Genomic DNA, 17,816 nt, shown 5'->3' on the forward strand with positions numbered 1-17,816 from the left:
TTTATTTCATTTGGTATGGCTTAGTTTTGTTAGTAAGGGCTGAGGAGAGAACTATGGTGAGAAATATACAGTAAATGTAAATATATTTGTATCAGCAACAGATATAACAGCAATTTGTTGTGCTTATTTTGTGTATGTGTCTGCACACTTAATATACAATTCTTTTTTATGCATCGAATATTTGAGAAATCATATGATGGTTTTAATTTTCAGTTTTCTATTTTTTTCAACCTGACCCTCAATCAGGATGGAGATCCGGTTCGCCCTGGAGTGGCTATGACTGACCTTGCCACTGGCCTGTATGCATATGGAGCCATTATGGCTGGATTGATACAAAGATATAAAACTGGAAAAGGATTGTTCATTGATTGTAACCTACTGTCATCTCAGGTACCAATCCAAATAGCATGTTAGATAATGATGTAAAAAATGTGTCTGGGTTGTACCCTTTCAGATCACATCCTGTGATCACGTGTGCAAAAACAATTAAAAAAAACACAAAACAACAGAATAAAACCCCACAAGACAATAATAGCAACAGCTATTCTGTTTTGATGTCCTAGTTTTCATGTTAAAATAAGTGTCCATGAAGATTTTGTTGTAATGGAATTTTAAGGACTGTTTTTTACTAGAATGGGTCTATTACTACTTGTGAAACAAGAATACAGTGGCTTGTACTTTATTGTTATATGAGCTCTATAACTTCTTTTGACCAGATTGTCTTCACCTTTTTTGTGTCATGGACTCCTTCAGTAGTCTGGTAAAGTCTGCAGTCCTTTTCTTGGAATCATGTTTTTAAATGCATAAAATGAGATGCTTAGGATTACATAGGAAAACAGTTACACTGAAATATAGTTATTCTAATGTTAAAAGCAATTTTGTGTTATAATAATATATATAAAATTTACTAATACATTACACCACAAGATCTATTAGTGAGTCTAATGCTATTACAATTTCGAGGTACTGTTGAGCATAAGTGATATTTCAAGATATCTGCAATAACTAATAACTAATATTATATTTGTTACTGTATTAGTGATCAAGTCATAGGTACTGCTAATAATCTTGTGGTTTGTTGCTTATATTCATAATTGAAGAAAATGCTAAATTTTAGTTAGAGGTTGATAAAAATGAAGATAGATTTTTTTTTCTAGTTAAGTTAATTATCTCCTAGAGTTCTGTTCATGGACTCCAGATTAAGAACCCCTGGTTTAGATAGTTATCAGTTATGTTGTGCTTAGTACTAAACTTGTAGAATAAAAGGGTTAATTCACCCTCAAAATGACATTTTGCTTCCTTTTCACTGGATCAGACCCAGATGCTGTACCATATGTGGAAGTTGATTCTGAATAGATAATTTTTCTGGGATAGAAAAAAGAAAATATCTAATTTGTGCAGGGAGACATTTTAATGTGGGAAAGATTACATTCTAGACATAGAGACCTCAGTTGGGAATTTCATATTTAAAAGGCATACATGGGAAAATAGTAAACTTGGAACAGTGCTTTGGAGATTTTTTTCTCTTATGCAAAATTAAGGAGGTGTATAGAAATAAGAAACATCGATATGGTTGGAGGTGAAATACTATGTATGGATTTTTAACACTAGGTTTGAGTCATAGAATCTTAATGGTTATGTAAAAGGGTAAAAGAACTCTTCAAATCATGAGTCTTGCTCAATGGAGAACCACAGATATTGGTTATGGAAAGGAGCTGAAAGCCTTTTCTTTCCTCCCCTAATTTTACCGTGGTAAGGAACCTGAGCTAAATTAAGTGGGTAAAACTTGTATATCCACTATGTATGGAAGCCATGAAGATTTCACAGGTGTGACCTGTGTAGTCATAGAGAGCTCTGGGCTTAGCTGAAATGTTCTGCTGTCACTGCCTTGAGATTCTTAATAAATTTTGAACAAGAGGACCTACAAATTAAGTAGCAAGTCCTGGAGTTGGGACTCTACTTAGGTCTCCTGATCTCAACCTCGACTGCTTTACTCTGTACTTCAATTATTAATTAATGAGCTTTGGAAAAAATTATCTCGTAGAGTAGTGTAGAATTTAACTCTCTTCTAGCACCTAAGTAGTGATACACCACGTGGAGGTGTTTGTTTCCCTGGGGGTTGGGGAGGGTGGGATCACCTGCAGGGCTGTTTCAATGTGAGGCATAGTGTGTGCAAACACTTATATGCATACACACAGATATAAATTCCAATCATTTTTGGTGTGTGTGTATGTGCACCTATGTTTATTGTCCATGTTGCTCCTTAAGAGTATAAGTTCCATGAGTGCAGGGACAATGTTGGTTTTTGCTTACCATGGTATCTTCAATGCCCAGCCCAGTATTTGTCAAATAGCAGGCTTTCCCAATCTTTTGAGATCATTGGGAAAACTGTTACCAATGGGAATGTCTCATAGTTTTGGGGTTGGCTAGGGAAGATGAGAAAAAGATAGAAAACTATTGACTTAGGATAAGTACTTGATAAACAGCTAATGTTGAGATGATTTGCTTTTGGCAAACACAGTAGCAGTGATTTGGCCTACTGTGCTATAGTTAACTCAGTCGAAGGTTGCTAAATTTATTAGTATATTTAAGACTCATTATCTTTTAACAATAAAAATCGATTATGCCTTATTTTATTTTATTTTTTTTTAATTTTTATTTTGTCAGTATACAATGTAGTTGGTTATTATGGCCCATCACCGAAACCTCCCTTCAAGGTTGTTAAATTTATTAGTATATTTAAGACTCATTATCTTTTAACAATAAAAATCGATTATGCCTTATTTTATTTTATTTTTTTTTAAATTTTTATTTTGTCAGTATACAATGTAGTTGGTTATTATGGCCCATCACCGAAACCTCCCTCCCTCCTCCCTCTCCCCCCTCCCACCCAAGAATGTCCTTTCCGTTTGTTTGTTGTAACAACTTCAAAAGATTGTAGTTGTTATATCTTCTTCTCCACCTAACAATGACTCCATTGCAGTGTGATGTATGTATGTTCGAGGGTGTCTTCCTTGCATGCCTCAATGACAAGAACTAGGCATTTCATCTCTGTAACCCCATGACCTAGCAGAGTGCATGGCACACACTAGGCCCTCGATAACTGTTTGCTGTGGAATGTCTGTACTTCTCTGTTGTGTATGTTTACCTAATTAGGCTATTTACTGTTTGAAGGGGTGAGGTGTCTTAAAAATATGCCCAAACATGAAAGCAAATTAATCAATGCTGTGTCTCTCATATCATGGTCCCTTGATTACACATGGTCTTGGAAAGAGTGGACAGAGTAGCTCTGTGAAGAAAGGTCAGTCCACAGCAGAAGGCTGCCCTTCTGATGGCCACCCCAGAAGAAGTGCCAGCTTCCAGAATGAAAGGCAGGGCTGCTTTTTCCAGTTAGCTACACCAGATCTACTCTTCTTTGCAAGTTTTGTCTCAAGTTGTTGAGAGTTGTCACAAACAAAACCTCAACCAACTCTGAACGCCTCACCAATATATCCAGTACACTCAACTGGAACCAAGATAACTTGCTTCCAAACATATCTCCAAGATTTCAATCCTCACTGAAATCTTTCTAGAGTTCTCCTGTTAAATTTTGTTCATGTACAAGATGACATTATGGGACAACATTCATTCTTAGGTAATGCTTTTTGGAAAAGCCAATACTTGTAGCAGAGGCTGTTGGTTCTCTGCCACTTTCCTCTTGGGCTTTACCATTCCAGTGACCACGAGGCCCATGACCAATGCTGGCCTCTGCATTTTTTTTTGCTAGAAGACCTGCTCTCTGCTTGCCCATGGGGCAGACTGGAAGTGCCAGGGAACCAACGTCCACTACCCCTAGCAGTCCTCAGTCAATGACTGATGAGAGTCGATGTATAGATATCACCTCTCTTGCTCCTGGGCTTTCAGAGTTCGTCAGTAATGACTTGCTTGGCAACACACCTTTACTGGCTGCCCTCTGAGTCCTGTCTCACTTTTTCATCCCTTGTGATCCCTTCCTAAACAAACTACTTGCACTTGAATCCTTGCTTGCAGCCAAGTCATATGGGAGGGTTGGAGGTGATATGTGAGCTAAATTTTGAAGGATGGGTAGGAGTTCACCAAGTTGGGGGCAGGAGAGAGAGGTCTAGTCCTGGCATGGCTAACAGTAAATTTATAAGGCAAAGTAGTATGTCCAAGCTGCAGCTTGGTATATGAATAGGGAACAGCAGGAGACAAGGTCCAAGAACTTTGTTGGTCCAAGATTGTTAGGGGCCTTATATGCCATGGTTAGGCATTTTGATTTTAATTGCTCAAGTCTTCCGTTTCTTTATAAATTCTGTGTTTTTAGCCAAAGAATATGTCTCCTTGGGTACCTGCTATCGCTGTCTCATTTAGAATAGCCTCTGGGCTGTGAATAGAGGTTAGAGTTTCAAAGGATACTGGTAACAGGTAATAATTTATGCCAAAGCTCACCAGAAGTACAAGGCAGTGGTGGTAAGAACATTTTCATTCTCTGAACCTACTGCAGTCCGAGCTCTGATTTTCTCTCTCTTTTATCTTTGCCCTATTTCTTGTCTCTGGACTCCTTTTTTCCCCTCTCATGTGTGGTTCTCTAGCTCAGGCATCTCTTTTTTCCTGTTTGTGTTTTTCTGGCTTGTCTTTCTTTACTTTCTTCTTTTCACTACTTTTCTGTGCTCTTTCCTTTGCCCTATTTCTTGTCTCCGGACTCCTTTTTTCCCCTCTCATGTGTGGTTCTCTAGCTCAGGCATCTCTTTTCTCCTATTTGTGTTTTTCTGGCTTGTCTTTCTTTACTTTCTTCTTTTCACTACTTTTCTGTGCTCTTTGCTCTTTTTCTTCTCTCTCTCTTTCCCTCCATCCTTGCTTATGTGGAGCTAAAGTTACAGTAATTCTGGTTCTAGCTCTTACACTGTTATACCATCTCATTCAAGAAAGTTTTAGAAACTTACAGTAGTTCTTCTGGAAGACAAAAGAGGTTCCCTTTCCTAGATGTCCCAGAAAACATGACCATATATTTCACTGGATTGAGTGAACATTCCTAAACTGATTAAAGGTAACTGAAAGATGGAATATGCTTGTTGGCTTAAGCCATCCATGGTACTGGAGATGGGGTTAACTCCACCCAAACTGTAGGGCTGAGACTGGGGGAGAGGTGATTCTGCCAAAGAATTTTCTGGTTATTTTTTGGCCAGAGGAAGGGGAAATGGGTGTTGGGGAGACAACCCACAATCCACAAATGTTCAGTGTACTAATGTACAGGCTTGTGTTGAGGATCGAATGCAGTAATGGATGTGAAAAACGCTTTGTAAATTAAAAAGTATTCTACTGTTGACTAGCATTAATTTAGTAAGGTTATTGAAAAAAATTAACATTGCTGAAATGTGCTGAGATTAAAAAGTTGGTTGTTGACATAATTATTGTAACTTTTCATAACAGAGTAATCCTGACTAACTGTACTTTGCCTTTCAATTTAAGGTAACATTTATGAATTCTAGATCCAAAAAAAATCACAAAATGATTAATATCTGCTTTATGTAAATGAGAAGTGCTATTTCTAGATACTTTTCAAAGTAGCAAAGTAGCATAATAGGAAACTTCACTTTTTTTTAAAAAAAAAGAAAAGCATTTATTTTCTACTTTTATATAAATGTTCACCTGTGTTAAGCAGATAACATTTGAACTTAATTTCATTTGCCTGGAAAATGACTGATTTCATATAGTGGTAAGCATACTTTTCTACTCATTTTGATTGCATTACATAGAATGATGAATGATTATAACATTCAATATCGGTTACTAAAATTGAAATTTTGTACTCCTCTTAAAAGTGATGTGGTGTAAAATAGACAAATTACACTTGATTTGAGTAGTAGCTAATTATTAACTCAGAGATGATTGCCTGAACCACAACAAAACCATTTCAAGTAGTTCATCTTAGAGACATGACAGTTGCCGGGATGTGGTTGTAGTGGGCACCAGCTTTTTTTGAGTTTCAAGGCTATACACTTTTAACCCTTGTCGAAATTCTTTTGATTTTTTTTTAGGCTCAATATGATTTAAAGTTTTCTACTCAGATTGCCTAATGTCAGCATCTGAACAGTGTGCTTTAGATGATATTGGTAAATAACAAGGAAGTGGGTTTGGATGTGGTTTCAATTATTCTGTTGCTCTTATTCTTCTGTTGTGGCTTACAGAAATATCTTCTGGAAGTTTTAATATCCTTCCTGTACTTAATTGCAACCAGGCTCCTCTAATTACTACTACAATGAGTTAGTTTTTTTAGCACCGTAATTATTTTCACATATAGAATGTTTTGTCACTTTTGATGCCACAATCCTTTCCCCACATTTATATATTGTTCATATTATGAATATATGAACATTAGTATAAAGTTTAATTTTTATCATTTTAGCATATTTTTATTGATAAACTTTTGAATCTCAAGCAAATAATCTAAAATTCATCTTTTTATGTCTTTAATACACTTGTTTATGCTGTTCTTTATTTTATTTTACAATATTATTGCATTGTATATTGCATATCATGTTTCTACCATATTTCAAGTGACAATTTAATGATTTTTTATAAATTAAGTGAGTTATTCAACCATAACTATAAATCACGTATTGAAATGAATACTTACACAGCCATGTCTAGCCTGGGTATTACACATGATCCTGGAATGCACCAGTTTTGAGTGAGAAGAAATCTAGGGCTGAAATGACTTAGAAGAATTCAGGGCACATTATGACTTATGTGGGTCCTAGAAACTTTTGCCTTTGTGGGTTTCTTTCTCCATAAAAATATTAAAAATTATATTCTATAACTGCATTGGTATAAAGTTGAATATAATTCATTATTATATATTCATTATTATTACCTTATTTTTTTCTTCAGATTTTAAAAGAAATTAAAATATTTTCATGTACCCCTAAAGTATTGTGGCCCTTAGGCACTGTGCCTACTGTGCCTAATAAGTTAGCTCTGGAAGAATTGAGAATAGTCTATACATGTGCCAAATCTGTGTGGATGACAGGAAGGAAGTGGAAGCTGAAAGCTGAGAATGTGCTCAAGTGTGAGTAGAGGATGGAAATGTAGAGAGGCAGGTTAGTTTATGACCAAGGAAGTAGACAGAATGGAGCAGGGAAAGGGGAAAAGAGGGTAATAGGAGGAAGTTCAAGAAAACAAGGTAGAATGATTTTACATTTGAACCTCCCTTTTTTGAGGAGCCCATTGCATTTATGGCTTAAAGGCCCTTGTCAGCCTAATAATGCTTAGTAACCTGTGGCTAATTTTTAATCCTTGTTCAACTTCCATTCTTTAACCAGTATTTTCCATAAGAACTCCCACTGCTGTCTTGATTTGAATTCAGGGGATACAAATAGATATTAACATTTATCTGTGGTTCCATGTGAATTTTAGGATTGTTTTTCCTACTTCTGTGAAAAATGTCATTGAAATTTTGATAGTGATTGCATTGAATCTGTAATTCATTTATTATCTTAACAATATTTCTTCCCCATGAGGATAGGATATTTTTTCACTTACTTGTGTCTTCTTCTGCTTCTTTCATCAATGTTTCATAGTTTTCAAGTACAGAGCTTTCATCTCCTTGGTTAAATTTATTTCTAAGCATTTTATTTTATTTTGTTTTTTCTTGATGTTATTGTAAATAGGATTATTTTCTTGGATTTCTTTTTTGGATATTTGTTGTTAGTGTGTAGAAATGCTACTGATTTTTGTATGTTGATTTTGTATCCTGCAACTTTACTGAATTTGTTTATTAGTTTTAACAGTTTTTTTGGTGGAGTCCTTAGGGTTTTCTATATATAAGATTATGTTGTCTACAAACATAAATGATTTTACTTCTTCTTTTCCAATTTGGATACTTTTTATTTCTTTTGTTGCCCATTTGCTTTGGCTAGGACTTCCAGTACTATATTGAATAGAAGTGGTGAGAGTGGGAATCCTTGTCTTAGTTTCTGATCTTAGATGAGAAGTTTTCAGTTTTTCACCATTGAGTATCATGTTTGCTGTGGGCTTGTGATATATGGTCTTTATTGTGTTGAGGTATGTTCCTTATATACCTAATTTGTTGAGAGTTTTTATCATCAGAGGATGTTGAATGTTGTCAAATGCTTTTTCTGCATCAAACTGAGATACAATGATCATATGATTTTTATCCTTCATTCTGTTAATGTAGCCAAAGCAATCTTGAGCCAAAAGAACAAAACTATAGTAATCAAAGCAGCATGGTACTGGCATACAAACAGACATATAGAGCAAAGGAATAGCATGGACAGCCCAGAAATAAATCCATACATTTACAGTCAATCAATCTTCAACAAAGGTGCCAAGAACACAGTGGGGAGAGGACAGTCTCTTCAATAAATGGTGTTGGGAAAACTGGATATTCATGTGCAGAAGAATGAAATTGGATGCTTATCTTACATCACATACAAAAATTAACTCAAAATGTTTTAGAGACTTAAACATAGGCCTGAAACTGTAAAACTACTAGAGAAAAACATAAAGAGCTTCTTGACATTTTGCTGAGTAATGATTTTGTGGCTGTGGCCCCCCCCCAAAGCACAAGTAAAGCAAAGGAAACAATCAAAAGAGTAGAGACAACCTACAGAATGGGAGAAAATATTTGCAAACCATCTGACTGATAAGGAGTTAATATCCAAGGTATATAAAGAATGCAAATAAGTCAATAGCGAGAAAACAAATAACCTGATTTTAAAAATCACCTCACACTTATTAGAATGGCTGTTATCAAAAAGACAAAGGATAAGTGCTGGTGATGGTATAGAGTAAAGGGAATCTTTATATACTTTTGGCGGGAATGTAAATTCATACAACCATTACAGGAGATCATATGGAGGATCCTGAAAAAATTAAAAATAGTACTACCATTTGATTCACCAATTCCACTTCTGGGTATATATTCAAAGGAAATGAAGTCAGTGTGCTGAATAAATATCTACATGTCCATGTTCACTCTAGCATTATTCAAAATGCCAAAATATGGAATCAACCTTATATGGATGAATGGATAAAAAAATGTGGTATATAGACACAGTAGAATAATATTAAGCCTTAGAAAAGAAAGAAATTCTGTTATTTGTGACAATATGTACAAGGGGACTTCAAAAAGCTCATGAAAAATAGAATTAAGATATAAAAATTAAAAATATAAAATTTATTTCTCAACATAAGCTCCATCAAGTTCAAGACACTTTTGTAAGTGACGATACCAGCCACTTAGTCCATTCCGAAAGAACTGAGGGTCCTAGGAATTTGACCATGTCAATGCAATGTTTTTTAATTACCAGCCAAAGAAAATGGGTACCCTATAAAGAGTTATTTAAGATTAGGAAACCAAAAAAAAAAAAAAAAAAAAAGGAAAGAAAGAGCCAAATTAGAACTATAAGGTGGGGTACCTAATGATTTCCTAATGAAACTCTCACAAAATTGCCCTTGCTTGGTGAGAGGAGTGAGCAGGAGCATTGTGATGGGGGAGGACTCTCTGGTGAAGCTTTTCTGGGCCTTTTTTTGCTGAAGCTTTGGTTAACTTTCTCAAAACATTATTATTTTATGCTATTGATTGGATTAATAGTGATTGACTTCAGTATAAAACATGTTTTGCTATCTTGTTAGAGAAGATTCAGTGAAATTCAAGTGTATTGAGGGATGCTTTGGTGTTGTTTAACTGAAATCATTGGGTATATTCATGAGCATTGCATTTTTTAAATATGGTATGTGCTACAAGCGAGGGAAATCAGAGCTTTTAACTTGTAATAATTGATAATTACTAGTGGAGGAATATCCCGAAGGAGAAAAGAATAAAACAGGAAGACAAATTTCATGGCGATCTAATTTGATTTTCTTATTAAATAATTTAAAACAATTTGGTGCCTTAAAATATTCTAAAAAAATAGACATAATTAAGATCAAGGTATAAAAGAAATGGAAAGAAAAAGAGATCTGTTGGTGTTGCCATGTTATTTCCTGGATTTAGATTTTGTCCTTGCAGAATCGTGTAGGATTTAATTGACTGTTCCTAAAGTTGAGTTTAACAGTATTAGAATCACCTATATTCTCTACTACCAGTGTTAGAACAATTTGTTTTTGCTGCTAAATTAATCAATTCCACCTTCTTCTTTGTACTTTCTGGGGTCTGGAAATTTTATGTAGAATAAAATGTAGTAATCATATCCTGCTGTATTGGCTAATTAATAGTAACTCTTTACCCAGCATAAGTCATAGACCAACTGATTCCTGGTGGATCATGACTTTTTGACCCCAGCTGTTATGCCATCAGAATAGCTAAAGGATGGGTAAACCACTAGCATTAAGCATTGTGGCTGAGATTTAGTTCTAATAAAATTACTTTAGTTTTTCACAGAATGGGTATGAGTTGCAATGGTGAATAATTTTTTCTGTTTGTAATTATTTTGTAGCCTGTAGTTATTATATACCAGCAATCTACAAGATGACCTTAGGGCCGGCCTGGTGGCGCACTGGAGAGTGCGCTGCTTGAGAGCGCAGTGGCGCTCCCATTGAGGGTTCGGATCCCATGTGGAGACCGGTTCCCGCTCACTGGCTGAGTGCGGTGTGGGTGCAACACCGAGGGTTGCGATCCCGTTGCCGGTCAGTAAAAAAGACAAAAAGGAAGGGGGAAAAAAAAAAAAAGATGACCTTAATTAGCTGTAGTGCTTAGCAATCTGTATATATGGTTAATTTCATTCTCTAGATGACTGAGAGTAAAAGGAAACTGCTTTGGTTTCAATCCTTGCCATTAAAAATCTTCTAAAATATGTTAATTTACTTTTTGATTGTGGTAAATGTCATATATTAAACATATCTTCACCTTAAAGGTTATTATTCTGATATCTTATTCTTTTTACATATTGATACTCACTTAGGGAGTAAGAATTAAGTTGCATCTGCACTAAGAGAACACATCCGTCCATCTATCTCATCTGTCCATACATTCATACTTGTTTCACATCTACTACATGCCAGAGTATGTAATGAATGATAAATAAGCCAGCAGGTTTCCTGCTGCATGGACTTATGTTGTCTTTGGGGATATGGATAATCAACAAGTAATAAGTGATAAATGCACAGAAGGAAATAAACAGTTTGATAAAGATAACAGGGGCACTTGTGTTAGGTAGGCTGGTTAGGAAAGACTACTCTAAGGAGTTACAGTCTGGGGAATGAGAAGAAGCCTGAAATGTGATCAGGTCAAAATTGTTCTAGATAGAGGGAATAATAAACGCAAAGACCTGAAGCAGGACACAGTTTGATGTGTTCTAGGAATTGATAAAAGGTTAGCATGACTGACTGAGAGACTTCCCGTAGTAGTTGACATTGGCACTAAATCTAGACATTTTAGTACTCATCTGAAGAATAAACATGGTTGTGACATTTCAGATAATTCAGTATTCTTTAGGTAGTAGGTACATTAGAAGTTAGGAATCATTAACAGACTGTTCCATTTTTGGTGGGAGATGTTTCTAGGCATGGTATTGGGTCAAGTCTGTAGAGTAGAAGTTGAGTTCTGGTGCTGTTTTGGTGGAATGGTAGTATAAGCAACACAAGACTGTAGATGTCTTTAATTTCTGTCACCTGGACTAACTGGAGACTGGTATTGAGTAGGTTCAGATGGTTTATGGAGAAAGAGTGCTGTGATTATTAACAGTGCCTGCCAAGGCACAACACTGGAAGAGTACTATAAATTTGCTGACCTTGGAGTAGATGCTGCATTACATATAATGTTTATATGAATAGCGAGTACTATTATCGAGAGTGACTTTAATAACATAGTAAAATTTATATAACGTTTACTATATGCTAGACACTGTTCTAAGCACACTGCACATATTAACTAATTTGTTTCCCTGACAGCCCTATTATTCCTATTTTGCTGAGGAGGAAGCAGAGGCACAGAATAATAATGTCACTTACCCAGTATCACACACTCAGTAAGTAGTAGAGCTGAAACTTGAACTTAGTCTGGATCCAGAGACCATGCTATATGTTCCTTCTCCCCTTAAAGATATAAGGCCCTCCCAGTATTTATTCATTTATTTATTCACTTAAATATTTATTGAGTGCCCAGTGCCAGGAATGCTTTTATTTCTGGAAATGTAATGTTGAATAAATATATATAGTTTTAAGCTCTTAAAAGGGGTATAAAAAGATAACACATTTTGACTTGTCTTTTGGGAAAATGATTTTAATAAGTAATGTGATCAGCACTGAGCAATAGAGCTCAATGTGATAATTGTATATTGATCTTGTATCTTGCAACTTTGCTGGGCTCATTTATGTTTTAAGAGTATTTTAGTAGATTCTATAGGATTATTCATATACAAGATTATGTCATCTGTGAGTTGAGATAGTTTTACTTCTTTCTTTCCAAACTGTATGGATTGTATTTCTTTTTCTTGCCTAATTGTCCTGATCAGACCCCAGTACTAGAAGTGGCAAGAGTAGTCATCTTGTTTCTAATCTCAGGGTAGAACATTCAGTCTTTCTCCATTATATATGATGTTATCTGTGGATTTTTTGTGGATGCTTTTCATCAGGTTGAGGAAGTTCCCTCTTCCTAGTTTGCTGAATGTTTTTATTATGAAAGGGCTGGATTTTGGCAAATGCTTTTTCTGTGACTATTGAGATGATTATTTGGTTTGTATCACTTGTCCTATTATGTTATTTGGTTGATTAACACTAGTTAACATTGATTGTTTAACAATTGACATTGACTTTTGTGTATTGAACCAATTTTCTAATCCTGACAAAAGTCTCACTTGGTCATGTTGTATAATCTTTTGTATATGTTGCTGTATTCAATTTACTAGTATGTTGCTGAGGATTTTGGGTCTGTATTTATAAGGGATATTGGTCTGTAGTGTTTCTTTTTTTTCCCTGTGTTTTTCATGTCACTTTTTGGTATCTGGATAATACTTATCCCATAGAATGAATCGAGAACTATTCTCTCCTCTTCTAGCTTGTGGAAGAATTCATGAAGAATTGGTACTAATTGTTCTTTAATTATTTGATAGAATTCATCAGTGAAACTAAAAAACTTGAGATTTTTTTGGGGGGTTAGTTTTGTGATTACTGATTTAACTTATCTTCTTATATATTATTCAGTTTTTCTATTTATTATTTAGTCAGTTTTGGTGGTTTGTATCTTTCTAGGAATTTGTCCATTTCATTTAGGTTATTTAATTTATTGTCATGTAGTTGTTTATGGTATTCCTATATAATTCTTTTTTTTTAGCATCAGATGCTTTATTTTATTTTATTTATTATTATTTTTTTAAATTTAATTTTATTTTATCAGTATACAATGTAGTTGATTTTCGTGTCCTTTTACCGAATCATCCCTCCCCACTCCCTCTCCCTCTACCATCAATGTCATAGCTGTTCACTTGTCTTAAGTTTATTTTTGTAAAGTCAGTAGAGATTAATCTAATGTCTTTCCTGATTTTAATAACTTGATTCTTCTCTTTTTTTCTTGATGAGTTTAATTTAAGTTTTGTTAATTTTGTTATTTTTTCAATGATTTTATTGGTTTTCTCTATTTCATTTATTTCCACTCCTATCTTTATTATTTCCTTCCTTTTTTTAGTTTTGGGTTTAGTTTACTCTTTTTTCCCTAGTGTCCTCAGGTGGAAGGTTAGGCTATTGATTTGAGACTTTAAAAAAAAATTAGGCATTTTCAGCCATAAATTTTTCTCTTAGAACTAATTGTCTCAAAGTATTTTCTAATTTCCCATGTGATTTCTTCTTGGATCCAGGGGTTTTTTAAAAAAGGAACATGTTGCTCAATTTCCACATGTATGGTGAATTTCCCAAATATCCTCCAGTTATTTAATTTCTCACTTCATTCCATTGTATTTGAATGTTCTTCGTGTGATTTCAGTCCTTTTAAATTTACTTGAGGCTTGTTTTCTGGCCTAACAAATGGTCTATCCTGGAGGATGTTCCAGATGCACTTGAGAAGAATATGTATTTTGTGTTGTTGGGTGGAGTGTTATATAGATGTCTGTTAGGTTTAGTTGGTTTATATGGTAATGCTATGTTTAACAGTTTGAGGAACCGTCAGTTATTTTCCAAAGTGGCTGCACTATTTTATGATCCCACCAGCAATTCATGAGGTTTCCAGTTTCTCCACATCCTTGCTATCACTTGTTATTCTCCATCATTTTTACATTAGCCATTGTAGTGAGTGTGAAATGGTTTTGATTTGCATTTTTGCATTCCAAGTCTTCTCTTTCTGTGTTGGTTTTCTTTATCTGTTAACGGAAGTGAGGTATTTAGGTCTCCTTTTATTATTGTCAGATTGTCTCTTTTTCCCTTCAAATGTGTCTCTTTTTGCTCTTCATATTTTGGTGGCTCTGTTGTTAGTTGCATGGGTGTTTCTAATTGTTATGTCTTCCTGATAGATTGACCATTTTGTTTTTATAAAATGTACTTCTTTGCCTCTAGTAAAAATTTTTGCCTTGTTTATATGTGTTCTATTTTTTTTTTTTATGGTTACTGTTTTCATGGTGTATTAGTCTGGTAGAGTTGCTATAACAAAGTATCACAGATTTAGTGGCTTAAATTGCAGAGATTTATTTTCTCACAGTTTTGGAGGCTAGAAGTCTGAGATCAAGGTTGGTAAGATTGGTTTCTTCTGAGGGGTATGAGGAAATGATCTGTTCTGGGCCTCTCTTACTGGTGTGTAGATAACCATCTTCTCCCTGTGTCTTCACATCATTTTACCTCTATACATGTCTGAGTCTAAATTCTCTTCTCCTATAGAGACACTAATCATATTGAATTAGGAAACACCCTAATGCCTCATTTTAACTAGATTACCTCTTTAAAGATCTTATTTCCAAATATGGTCACATTCTTTGGTACCAGGATTAGAACTTCAACCTGTGAAATTTTCAGGTGGACATAATTTAGTCCATAACACATGGTATATCTTCCTTCATCTTTTTTTTTTTTTTTTAACACTTTCAACCTCTCTGTGTCTTTGAATCTAAAGTATGTCTTTTGTAGTTAGCATGTAGTTGGATCATTTTGTAAAAATGCATGCTGCCAAATCTGTGCTTTTATATTGGAGTGTTTGCTCATTTACATTTAATGTTATTAATAAAGTAGAATTGATAGTTGTTATTTTCCTGTTGTTTTCTACATGCTTTATGTCTTTTTTTCCTCTTTCTCCATTACTGCCTTTTTATTTTATTTTATTTTATTCTTTTTATTGTAGAAATTCAGATTTTTTTTTCTTTTCAGAGTTTATTTTATTTTATTTTGTCGATATACAATGTGGTTGATTATTGTGGCCAATTACCGAAACTTTTTTATTGTAGAAATTCAGATTTTTTTTTCTTTTCAGAGTTTATTTTATTTTATTTTGTTGATATACAATGTGGTTGATTATTGTGGCCAATTACCGAAACCTCCCTCCCTCCTCCATCTCTCCCCTCCCCCCCAACAATGTCCTTTCTGTATGCATGTTGTATCAACTTCAAAAATTGTAATTGTTATGTCTTCTCCCCCCCCAGTTTTTTTTGTGTGTGTGTGAATTTATTTATTTATTTTTAGCTCCCACCAATAAGTGAGAACATGTGGTATTTCTCTTTCTGTGCCTGACTCGTTTCACTTAATATAATTCTCTCTAGGTCCATCCATGTCATTGCAAATGGCAGTATTTCATTCTTTTTTTATAGCTGAGTAATATTCCATCGTGTAATTATACCACATTTTCTGTATCCACTCATCCAATAATGGACATTTGGGTTGGTTCCAACTCTTGGCTATTGTAAAGAGTGCTGCAATGAACATGGGGGAACAGGTATACCTTCGACTTGATGATTCCCATTCCTCTGGGTATATTCCCAGCAGTGGGATAGCTGGGTCATATGGTAGATCTATCTGCAATTGTTTGAGGAACCTCCATACCATTTTCCATAGTGGCTGCACCATTTTGCAATCCCACCAACAGTGTATGAGAGTTCCTTTTTCTGCACAAACTCGCCAGCGTTTATCATTCACAGTCTTTTGGATATTAGCCATCCTAACTGGGGTGAGATGGTATCTCAGTGTGGTTTTGATTTGCATTTCCCGAATGCTGAGTGATGTTGAGCTTTTTATCATGTGTCTCTTGGCCATGCGTATATCTTCCTTTGAGAAATACCTATTTAGCTCCTTTGCCCATTTTTTACTTAGGTTACTTGTTTTTTTCTTGTAAAGTTGTTTGAGTTCCTTGTATATTCTGGATATTAATCCTTTGTCAGATGTATATTTTGCAAATATATTCTCTCACTCTGTTGGTTGTCTTTTAACTGTGTTAATTGTTTCTTTTGCTGTGCAGAAGCTCTTTAGTTTGATATAATCCCATTTGTTTATTTTTCCTTTGGTTGCCTGTGCTTTTGGGGTCATATTCATGAAGTCTGTGTCCAGTCCCACTTCCTGAAGTGTTTCTCCCATGTTTTCTTTAAGAAGTTGTATTTTTTCAGGGTCTATATTTAATTCTTTAATCCAGTTTGAGTTGACTTTACTGTATGGTGAAAGGTATGGGTCTAGTTTCATTCTCCTGCATATTTTTTTTTTTTTTTCCTTTTTGTGACCGGTAAGGGGATCACAACCCTTGGCTTGGTGTCACCTCGACCGCGCTCAGCCAGTGAGTGCACCGGCCATCCCTATATAGGATCTGAACCCGCGGCAGGAGCGCTGCTGCGCTCCCAGCACCGCACTCTACCGAGGGCGTCACGGGGTCGGCCCCGCCTGCATATTGATATCCAGTTCTCCCAGCACAATTTCCTGAAGAGGCAGTCTCTTCCCCAGTGTATAGGCTTGGTGCCTTTTTCAAAGATCAGAGGTGCCTTTTTCAAAGATCAGATGGCTGTAGGTGTGTGGGTTGATTTCTGGATTCTCTATTCTATTCCATTGATCAGTGTGTCTGCTTTTATGCCAGTACCATACTGTTTTGGTTATTATAGCTTTGTAGTGTAGTTTAAAGTCAGGTAGTGTTATGCCTCCAGCTTTATTTTTTTTGCTCAGTGTTGCTTTGGCTATGTATTGTCTTTTGTTATTCCACATAAATGTCTGGAGAGTTCTTTCCATTTCTGAGAAAAATGTCATTGGAATTTTGATGGCGATTGCATTGAATTTGTAGGTCACTGTGGGTAGTATGGACATTTTCCCTATGTTGATTCTTCCGATCCAAGAGCATGGGATATCTTTCCATCTTCTTGTATCCTCTCTAATTTCTCTCAGCAGTGGTTTGTAGTTCTTGCTATAGAGATTTTTCACATCCTTGGTTAACTCAATTCCTAAGTATTTTATTTTTTTGGTGGCTATTGTAAATGGGCAAGCTTTCTTGATTTCTCTTTCTGCATGTTCACTATTGGAGAATAGAAATGCTACTGATTTTTGTGTGTTGATTTTGTATCCTGCTACTTTGCTGAAATCATTAATCAACTCCAAGAGGTTTTTTTGTAGAGGCTTTAGGCTGTTCAATATATAGGATCATGTCATCTGCAAACAGGGACAGTTTGACTTCATCTTTTCCAATCTGGATGCCCTTTATTTTGTTCTCTTCTCTGATTGTCCTGGCTAGTACTTCCAACACTATGTTGAATAGGAGTGGTGAGATTGTTCTTAAAGGAAAACTTTCAGCTTTTCCCCATTCAAGATGATATTAGCAGTGAGTTTATCCTATATAGCTTTAATTACGTTGAGATACTTGCCATCTATACCTAACTTGTAGAGAGTCTTTGTCATGAATGAGTGTTGAATGT

The 17,816-nt window shown here is 35.3% G+C and overlaps 1 protein-coding gene across 1 annotated transcript in view; it reads left to right on the forward strand.

The window, feature by feature from the left end:
* Positions 1 to 246: 246 nt before the first annotated feature.
* LOC103603084 (succinate--hydroxymethylglutarate CoA-transferase-like) overlaps positions 247 to 17,816 on the forward strand; it is a gene marked incomplete at both ends in the record, with an annotated part of 188,054 nt that continues 170,484 nt past the window's right edge. The window contains one exon of the mRNA XM_008587561.1: positions 247 to 390. Coding sequence (XP_008585783.1) covers positions 247 to 390 — 144 coding nt within the window. The remainder of the gene's footprint in view (positions 391 to 17,816) is intronic.

Source organism: Galeopterus variegatus, unplaced genomic scaffold, assembly GCF_000696425.1.
Source record: "Galeopterus variegatus unplaced genomic scaffold, G_variegatus-3.0.2 Scaffold4435, whole genome shotgun sequence".
Classification (NCBI taxonomy): Eukaryota; Metazoa; Chordata; class Mammalia; order Dermoptera; family Cynocephalidae; genus Galeopterus; species Galeopterus variegatus.